This window comes from Fundulus heteroclitus, chromosome 19 (genome assembly GCF_011125445.2).
Source record: "Fundulus heteroclitus isolate FHET01 chromosome 19, MU-UCD_Fhet_4.1, whole genome shotgun sequence".
In the NCBI taxonomy this organism is placed as follows: Eukaryota; Metazoa; Chordata; class Actinopteri; order Cyprinodontiformes; family Fundulidae; genus Fundulus; species Fundulus heteroclitus.
Window position 1 is genome coordinate 19139651 of NC_046379.1, and position 10998 is coordinate 19150648.

At 38.6% G+C, this 10998-nt stretch overlaps 1 protein-coding gene across 2 annotated transcripts in view; it reads left to right on the top strand.

The window, feature by feature from the left end:
• Positions 1-10998, top strand: part of fut9a (fucosyltransferase 9a) — a 30172-nt gene extending 19174 nt beyond the window's left edge. For both annotated transcript variants that reach the window (XM_036151138.1, XM_036151139.1), the window contains exons 3-4: positions 7192-7365; positions 7585-10998. In XM_036151138.1, coding sequence (XP_036007031.1) covers positions 7353-7365; positions 7585-8669 — 1098 coding nt within the window. In that variant the 5' untranslated portion in view covers positions 7192-7352 and the 3' untranslated portion in view covers positions 8670-10998. The remainder of the gene's footprint in view (positions 1-7191; positions 7366-7584) is intronic.

A 10998-nucleotide genomic window follows, 5' to 3' on the forward strand; every position in this document is an offset into this window, starting at 1 on the left:
CCCTTTTAAAGCGACGCATGAACGAGCAGTTGTCTCAGATAACTCAATCCAGCCATACTAATCATAAACAACAGATGTGTTCGAAGAACCCAGTTAGCCGGATCATGATTAGCCGGATGAAATCATCTTGGATGTCTCATTTGATCTCAGATGTTTTAAGCAACGTACGAAGAACGGGGCCCTGGTGTTTCTCCACCATGCCACAACTGCCTTTTTGGCCAAAATGATATATTATTTACCACCTTGTTCTGTTTTTGGCTCTAGTGGCCTTTATTTGACAGTAAGCTGACGTGAAATGGGATTGAGAGACAGAGGGGGAAGACATGCTGCAAATGTCCAAATTTTGGGACTCAAATCGGGGACAGCCTCGTCTTAGACAGAGGCCTCTGAGCATAGGTTGTGTGCTCTACCACCATGCTACCACAATGCCTACACAGCATTGTAAATATTTATGTTTGCACATTAAATGTGTGTTAATCAATATACAATGAGGAAAAGGTTTCAGAATAAATATTGCCATCAGTGGGAAAACATGTGCAAAGGGTAATTAAACAAAATTATGAATAGCTTTAAATTTCTGAACTCCAACTACTGGAAAGATACATAGGTACACTGCCTTTGAATTCTGATGTTTTTTTTTTTTTTATAAATATTTACTAATCAACACCTTAACGTTAGAGTACCTCTGAAAACAAAAAATGCTTGACATATTACACTTAGTTGACATGTAACCAAAATTAAGCAAAAATACAAAAGCAGTTTGTGAACAACAACTACATCCCACAATTCAGTTTGTCCTGAAAGCACCTCAAAAAGAAGATTAATTATTGGCAACAACTTTTATCTGCAGTTCACTAAGGTCTATGGTTGAGATATCCATTCTATTAATTTAATATTATGCTTTCTTCAAATCAAATTATTTTAAAAAGAAACAAAGATTATAATATATTAATCAACAGACCATGACATTTAAAATAAATAAGACATTCTAAATGGTGTAGGCTTTTTGACCTTTTAACAACAACAACTAATTGCTTTTACGGCAATCGATTTTAATTAATGTAAAACTTAACTTGTCTGGAGGTCAAGCTTAAATGTAAAGTCATAGCAGTTCATTAGCTAAGCATCAAACGTGGGTTAATCATTATACAATAAGGAAAAGGGTTCAGAGTAAATACCTGAGTGGGACAACATGTGCAAAGTTAATAAAACATTTTATGAATAGCTTTTGTTTCCTGAGAACTCCAGCTATTGGAAAAAAGACATAGGTGCAACATCTCTGAATTCCAAGGTTTTATCCAATATAAGATTATAATTCCTTTCTTGTTCCGCAATGGGGATATTTGGGTGTGTCAGACACACCGACAGTTACACACAGTTAATAGCAATGAAAAAAAGAAAGTACAAAGGAACAAACTAGTGTAATCAAAAGTAGCTCTAAAGAAACACCAGGAGACGAAAAGTAAATACTACAGTAAATATTGCACAGTGGAAAATATTTAACAGTGGAAAAGACTCCAGCCTATTCACATAACCTACAGTAATGCAACAATTTAATGGATTAGAAATTATTACTAACCAACGCCTTAAAGTTAAAATATCTCTGAAATCAAAAATACATGATATATTGCATTGGGATGGTAAATGGCCTGTACTTGTAAAGCATGTTATCTAAGTCCAAGGACTCCAAAGCATTTCATCTTCTGAATCAACCTTCACCTATTCATTCACACGCTGTCAGTGGTGAGCTATATTGTAGCCACAGCTGCCCTGTGGCAGACTGATAGAAGCGGGGCCACCACAAAGTCATTGTTTCTCAGTAATGCTCTTGTTGCTTGCCCCATCAGTTTAGGTAGACAGCCATGTCTTGATACAACTGCTGGACCCTTGGTTCCACATGGTGGATTAAACAGCACCGTGTGTTTTTCAAAAACTTAGGATATTGTTTTATGACCTTTCTATTCTTTAAACTTCTAAACAACTTTCTCCCTAATCTGTGTGCTGTGTTCCTTGTTCTTTATGGTGCTGCTTGTTCAATGATGATCTTAAACAAACTTCTGAGGCCTTTACAGAACAGCTAGGTTTACACTGAGAATTAATTACACATCAACAGAATCTATTTACTACAAATAGGCCTTTCAAAGCCATTGGTTGCACCAGACTTTATTTAGGAGTTTGTGAGAAAAGGGGGCTGTTTTTAATTGCACACTTTTAATATTTTCCCTTCAAAAAAAAGTTCTGTTACTCTTCTTTCTTTAACTTCATTATTTGTGGTGTTTTATAGTAAACAAAACCACATTGAGGTTTTTGGCTGTATTATAACAAATGTGAAAAAGTAGGACTCATTTTTAAAGCTATATACAAAGATGAAACGCAAAAAAATCCCTTGATTTTTGGTTTTATATTTATCAGGTATTACAAAATAAGCATGTAAGGCTCTTTAAGTCTTTTGTATCACATCTAAAAGCAGGTCACTATCTTACACAGTAACAACCTGTGAGATTAAAATCTCAGCAAATCCGACAGACAAATGTTACAGATGATGAATCTGAAACAAAGCTGCTGTTTTTATTCAGTGTGTAATTGTTCTTATCAAATGAGTTGGTTACATTCTTTAGTAGTTGTAGCAATATAATTTAGGGGTTGGTAACTTTTTGATTTTTAGTGATCAAAACTCAATACAAGGTTGCAGTAGACAGTCTTAGTCGATGGAATAACAAGTGTCTTCATCTTTAAATTAAAATTTTGAATCCCACAAATCATTTTTTTGATCTCCAAAACCATTGGCAATTTATAACTGGCAGCATATACAATAATGTTCCAGTTTATAAGACATGAGCCCATGCATTGAGGACTTAAAGAGATTTTTGTTCTAAATCTAACTGGAGCTAAATATCAACACGGATTAAAATAATCACTTTAGCTGGTAAACTGCTGTTACGCTTCCTAGCAATTCATATATTTTATATTTGTTTTTATTTCCAGCTCTTCAGTATAGTTTGTCCTTTTTGACTGACTGTTTTTATTTGTATGTACAACATATTCCAATATGAGAAGAAATACACATGCTGTGTATATAAACCAAAGAGCTTATTACTGCTGGAGAGAGAGAGAGAGAGAGAGAGAGAGAGAGAGAGAGAGAGAGAGAGAGATGCGAGCAGAATAGAGGAGCTATATAGGAGATCTAGCTCGCGCTGCTCTCGCGCTCTCTCTATCTCTCTCTCGCTCCTCTCGCTCTCTCGCTCTCTCTGCGCTAGCTACTCTCTCTCTCTCTCTCTCTCTCTCGCGCTCTCTCTCTCGCTCTCTCTCTCTACTGCTCGCTCTTCTTCTGCTCTTGCTCTCTCTCTCTCTCTCGCTCTTTTCTGCTTTGTAAGAGGATTTGCCTGAATTAATATATATATTGCAACTAAAAGCCTTTTAAAAGGAGTTATACTAATCAGAACCTGATCTACGTTGCCTTTGGATGCAATTTTATACACTAACATAACAGCTGATGAAAAAAAAATATTTATATAATAAGGCATATACAGTAGGAATGTCAATTTGCATTATTAATTTGCATTGTAGGGTTGGCACCTCAGTCTACTAATACTTATGTTGGTTTGTTGACGTCTTATGACCTGGAAAGGCTGGAGTACTCTGTACTTTCCTCTGCCTTGAAGCGGGTTTAGAATTTCTTAACTGGGGTTTCTGCTAAGAAGTTGTGAGAAGTCGATATTTTCCTCGCATTAAATAACTTTCCTGTGTCTTCATGTACATGAAACATAGATTAAGTTTTGAGCTTTATGGGCGGTCAAAAATGGGACCAAGATAAAAGCGGAGTTTAAAACAAATAAAATAACACAAATGTCCTAGCAGTTAATGGGAAGGTAATTTTATGAACCTGCTGTCACATTTGAATGAGAGGGTCATGTACACAGATGTCTTTGGGAGCACAGTGATAGGCATAGGTGTAATAATGGCATTACCAAATGAAAGTGCATGTCTTTACTGGCAGAAAAACTGTGTTGGCCAATGACATTGCAGTATTAAGGTGCGTTCACACCAAATGTGAACAAGGTGAATAGAGGAAGTGGCAAAATAGTGGATGTGTGAATAAAGCATAATGAAACTGCGATTAGGTGCGGTGGACTGGAGGGAAGTGAAATTTCGCTTGAGTTTAACAATCTATACATTTCTGTCAATTTGTGTCACTTTAGCCTATCAAGGACTGGATCTGGTCGTGATGTAAGGTGAAGAAGCACAGCAGAGACAAAGCTTTATTTAATTTAAAATGGAAGATAAATTTATAAAAAGCATTGATTGCTTTATTGACCAAAGACAAAAAGAAATGTCCTCTGCAGCAGGGATACAGCGCCTGGTGTTCCTGAGGGTAATCTGTTAACCCCACGCTGGACAGCAGGTCCTCATTCTGGGTCCTGGACAGATGGACATACCGCTGGAAGCGACTGTCATACAGATGCAAGGAGCAGGGGGTGGTACTCACCGAACTGGGTGTGTCTTTGGAGGATCTGGTGGACCCAGTGACACCATCGCAGTTGTTTGGCTTTCCACATGACACAGCATCATGACTCACTTGTTAAAATCGAGGTCCGCTATTGTGAGTTGAGCAGACAGGAGGAACTGACAAGTGCATAGAGGCTCCTCCTATTTGATGGTGTGGTGAAGCAACCTGGGCGCAAGAATTGTTTGCAAGAGAAAGGCAAAATGTCAGGCGACCAACAACAGGTGATCAACACAAAAAAAATTGTCTTGTTCGTGTTCGGTGTGAACGCACATTTGTGGTTTAAGGCAGGACATTTAGCTATGACGAAAGCAAGAAGTGCTGAGTCCACAGCTGAACCAAAATAATGACAGTGCTGAAGGATGCACGGTAAGCTGCTGCTATCACTACTGTTTTGTTAGAATCCAAGAGTGTCACTTGCCAAAAAACGTGGCTTGACAAGCATAACTTGTTGGCATCAGGCGCCTGTTGCTTACAATATTTTAATTTTATATCGTGATTGGATAAAACCAACCTTTGGTAGGTGGGCACTATGTGTCGCTTAACCCAGAAAGTTGCACTGAATGTCCCTCCTATCCCAGAACGGATTCAGTGGGATTGGACCCAGATTTTTAATGTATAAAACTAAACAGAGTGCTAAATATCATCAGTCTGGTTTGCCAGATGAGACCATAAGCGCTTACATAGAAGGCAATTGGACTTTCTCTCTAGTTTATTGAAGACAATTTACATCTGATCCTAAAGGCTTATTTAGCTCTGAACATTGACTGGAAGTACTATAGCTTACAAGTTGTAATTAGAAAGTACTCTTATAGGGCTGTTAAGGTTGCATGACTTTAGCTCAGCACTCCACTTGATTAATTGGGCCAGATGCACTTTTCAAAAATTCAGAACACAGATGGTACATTCTGAGCTTTATTTGAAATGACAACACTGAAACCAACACCGTGGTCTGACAAAGAGGTCCGCACATTTTTTGCTTGGTGGCTGATGAGAAAATACAGAGGGGGCAATAGTTTTCAGGCTACTTTGCTATGATACCTTTCAAAGACCACTATAAAATTCCTGGGTTACATGCAAGTCACCGACCTTACGCAGCCCTTTATCTAGCTTGTGACGGAGCAAAAGAAATTCAGACAGGGGAAAAAGGGCCAGATATTCCAATACTTACTGAGTAGTTGGTTATTTTTTGCATAAGATAAATATAATTTAGATCTAAATTTAGATTTAGGTTTTGATTATTACAATGTTTCATTTATCTTAAATATTAAAAAATATTTTAACAGTTTACTGGCAAAAAAAGTTGATTTGGGGGTAAGTTACCCTTTAAATGACAAAGACTTTTTTGTTTCAGTAGGGAACCTTACATCCGAGACCACAAAAATCACATGCAGGGTTCCCCAAGGGTCCATCTTGGGTGCCCTCCCATTCATTATCTACATGCTACCTAGTTCAGATCATAAAAAAAACATAAGTGACTGTAACTATGCAGACGACAGACAGCTCTACATCACCATGTCTCTAGGGGACTATGATCCCATTCAAGCACTGAGTAAATGCTTAGAAGAAATGAATGCATGGATGTGCCACACATTTCTTCAATTGAATAAAAACAAAACTGAAAGAACAATTTTTGGACTAGTATAGGAGTGATCAGAATTTAGCACACAGCTTCAGCTGCTTCAGCTAGTAACCACCAATCAGACCCGAAATCTGGGCGTAGTGATGGATTCAGACCTGAACCTCCAAAGGCATTCAAACACAATTACAATCACAAAATGTTCTTCTATCACTTAAAGAACATTTCCAGGATTAAAGGACTACTGTCTCAGCAGTATGTCGTAAAACTAATCCATAAGCTTACTATTACTGCATCGGTGTCTTCACAGGTCTGCCAAAAAAGTTCACCAGCTGTAGATGATTCAGAACACTGCTACCTGCATCCTCACTAAGACTAAGAAAGTAGAGAACATCACCCCAGTTCTAAAGTCCTTACACTGGGTCCCTGTATCTCAGAGAATGGACCTTAAAATATGCCTGTTAGTCTATAAAGTCCTGAATGGCTTAACACCTAAATACATCAGAGACTTGTTATCAGTGTATCAACCCTCCAGACCACTCAGGTCTTCTGGCTCCAGCCTACTCTGCATACCTAGAACCAGAACCAAACACGGTGAAGCAGCATTTAGTTTTTATGCTCCATTTATCTGGAACAGCTTCTCAGAGGACTGCAAAAGTGCTGAAACCCTAATTTCCTTTAAATCAAGGTTAAAAGTTTGTAGTCCAAATTGTTCTGTCTATGTCTACTGCGACTATTCCACTGCAATGTTTTTTCCTTTGTAATATTTTTCTTTACTCTGAAATACTTTTCTTTTTTTGTTCATGTACAGCACGTTGAATCATTTTGTTACTGAAAAGTACTTTATAAATAAGATTGCCTTGTCTTAATCCAAATCACTAAAGTTTCACATTATATAATCGACCAAAGAAAAATTATTTTCTACTGCCTCTTTAAAAGTCAAAAATAAAAATTAAAGTTATGGCCATGATTTTGAGTTTATTTAATCCTCTCACCATAACCACATCTCCATGTGTTGATTACATACAATCTAAAGACGTGAGAGCTTTATTCCCTCTGATTCTTAATCAGTTTATTTCTTCTTGTCTTTTTCCATGCTGACATGAAGGAGGACTCCTTAGGAAGACCTGCTGATTTAAGATCAGCCAACCCTCTTTAGATCAAGGACCTGTTTCGTTCTCCTGAAGAACAAAGAAGCAACTTTCATTACGGATCATCAAATTTGTTAAAGGAGCACAGATTCATAAAGGGCTTTGTGTGGGTTTCAGCATGCTGCCAACAGGTCTGTAAAGCAGAGTGATTGAGGAAGCACCACTGTTAAGAATTGATCCAAATGATTTGATGTGTTTTGCTTACGAGGGTACACATTTAAGTCAATATAGACAGTGAAAATGAATGATATTGTATGACAGCCAGAAAAATGTAAGAAAAAAATCATGTGATTAATCTTGAAACTGAATCCTTTTGATTGTGTATTTTCTTGTTTCTGTGCCTTTCTCAGGACAGAGCATGTCATCTGGATCTCTTCACAAAATCCTTCGGCCGCTCCTGTTTGGTATTTTTATTCTTGGATGTTTTGTGACTGCCTTTTTGATGTATTTTAAGCCATCCACCAGCTGGTTAAATGGTCCATTAGACTCAGCTGATTCCACAAACCATATCAAGCATGTCTTCGCAAAGAGTGACAAAAACATGACCACTGTACTTGTCTGGCTGTGGCCCTTTGGACAAACCTATGAAATGAACATCTGCAGCTCTGACTTTAACATTGAGGGCTGCTTCATCACAGCAGACAAAAACTTCTACAACAAATCAGATGGGGTTGTCATCCATCACAGAGACATTGCTGGGGACCTGTCCAACTTGCCAACATCAGAGCGGCCGCCGTTCCAGAAATGGATCTGGATGAACTTAGAGTCGCCGTCACATTCAGCCCAGCTGCCCGGGATTAATAATTTGTTCAATCTGACTCTCAATTATCGTCAGGATTCTGACATCCAAGTGCCTTATGGGTCGATTGTAGCAGCAGAGACTGTGGAGGACTTTGTACCACCAAGCAAAAACAAACTTGTCTGCTGGATTGTCAGCAACTGGAATCCTGAGCATGTGCGGGTAAAATATTACAATGAGTTGTACAAGTACATTGAGGTTCACGCATATGGACATGCCTTTGGGGAGTACATCGCTGACAAAGATTACATTCCCACTATGGCTAGCTGTAAGTTCTATTTGTCCTTTGAGAATTCAATCCACAAAGACTACATCACTGAAAAACTGTTCATCCCCCTCTCTGTGGGTACAGTGCCAGTGGTTCTTGGCACAACCAGGCAAAACTATGAGAACTTTGTTCAAGGAGACGCCTTCATCCACGTAGATGATTTCACCTCGCCCAAAGAGCTGGCTGACTACCTGCTTCTCCTGGACAAGAATGAAGACCTGTACCGAGGGTACTTTAAATGGAGAAGCCACTTTAAAGTAACCAGAGCGCATTTCTGGGCAGAGCACACATGCCAGGCTTGTGATTATCTGAGAAGGCACAAAGAATACAGGGCATTCAATGACCTTAACAAGTGGTACTGGGGTTGATGGTGCTGAGATGGACTATACAACACTCATCACCTCTTCATGGAGCGGCACACAGAAAAAGCGGTAAATCACTGAGACAAACATTAGGTTGAAGATTTAGATGTAATATTTAATTGAAGCATTGCAGAAAGACCATCTCATTTGTGATAGTGAAGAAGTTACCTATGCAGAGCATTGAAGTCAAATGTGAAGGTAGTAGTACACTGTTGTTCATAATTTTGGAAATCTGTAGCTGTCTTTAAACATATTTTTGTAAGTTTACATTTGCATTGCAAATCTAAAAAGATGCTTCTCTTTACATTTTTTAAAGAAATATTGATGATCATTGTAATATCATTGTAAGTGTAATAATTACTCAAATAGGCCATATTAGAGCTTGGTCTCTGGGGTTTAGTTGATACCTTAAAAAAAGGTTTCCACAGTCACTGGAATTTGATTTCCGTATTGTCCAAATCTTGATAAGTTTGAATTAAGAAAATAGTAGCATGGAGCATATCCATCCTCTTTTTCCCTTCTTTTCTTTCTCTGTATTAAGCTTGTTTCATTCTATCCTTCACCTTTTGCTTGTTTTCCTTCAATCCTTTGTAATTAAAGTCTTATCTTTCCTTCTTCTTGCTCTTCTATCTTCTGTCCTTACTCCATTATGCCCTTCCTCCTTCCCTTCTGTTCTTCCCTTGATTCCCTCCTTTCTTTGACTTCTTGTGGACTTTCTTATTCCCTGGTGTCCCACCTTTTCCTCCCTCCCTCATACATTTATTTTCCAAATACTCAAAAACAGGTCTAATTATGAAGAAGAAAAAATGGTGGGAAATCCTTTATACACTCATCAAACCACCGCACTCAGGAATTATTTGGTTTTGAACAAAATAGATAAACAAACACAAAACCAACTCCCCAGAAAGCACATAAACTAGTTTAAGCATAAACGTTACATATCAATTTATCAGGAACTTGGTAATGTATGAGCATGTTGATTACTTTCCAAAACAAATGTGACACAAACTACAAGACCGCTGTGCAGAGGCCAGCATACAAGTAGCATGATGACCGAAATAATCACAAAATCCATGATGTCATGACATCATGCGTCAAAAGTTGTCTTTGTTTTATGTATATGAAAGAAGTCTGTTTGTCTGTGTACATCCCTGTTTACCCTCTGTGTCATCCAGGTTTTTCACATGTAAATTAGGCTGTTCTCTAACAACCAGGTAAGTAGAAGCTTATCCAGGAATTCCAATGCCACTAAGATGACTTAAGTAAATCCTTTTATTAGAAAATAATATCTTTTACCTACCCAAGTCTCCTCTAAACCCAATAGTGTGTAGTGCCACAAGTCAAGCCACAAAGGTCATAATGGTCCAGAAACATTTCTTCTTTTTTTGGTTTTCATTTTCAGGGGTCACCACAGCGAGTCATCTATCTCCATTCAACCCCATCTTCTTCATCTTTTTCTCTAACTACTTTCAAGTCCTCTTTCCTTCCATCCATAAATCTCCTCTTTTGTCTTCCTCTAGGACTATTGCTTGGCTGTCCCTCTGATGTATATCCTGATCATATCCATCCTTGTTGCTCCCAAAGAGACACTCAACATCATCTCTGCTACCTCCAGCTCTGCCTCCAGTCTCGTCCTCAGCGCCACTCTAAAATCTCTAAAACTATAAACATTGCCGGTATCACCACCATCGTATACACCCTTTCTTTGATCATTGCTGATACTCTTATCACACAACACACCTGATACTTTTATCCATCCATTCCAACCTACTTAAACACATTTCTCTACCTCTTTTCCACACTTGCCATTACTCTGGACTGTTGTTCTGGACTGAATACATAAAATCCTCCACCTTCTTTGTCTCTGTCTCCAGTAGCTTTTCGGCTCCACTTGGATCCCTTTTATTTATTCAGATGTATTGTGTGTTGCTACGGCTAACCTACATTCCTATCCTTTCCAGGGCAATCCTTCACCTCTCTAGATTTTCATCCACCTGTTTACTGCTCTCACCGCAGATCAAAATGTCATCTGCAAACACCATGGTCTATGGAGATTCCTGTCTAACCTCATCTGTTCCCTGCTCTAAAAGTAGATCAAAATATCATCTGCAGACATCATAGTCCACGGAGATTCCTGTCTAACCTCATCTGTCAACTTGTCCATCACCACAGCAAACAAACAAGGGCTTAGAGCCAATCCTTGATGGAGTCCCCGTCCACATTGCCCACATCTGTTACACCTACAGTTCCTTACCAGTGTCTAATAGCTCTCTTACATGTCCTGCACCACGCTAACACATTTCTCTACGACAATTGCTCATACAACACCACGGGT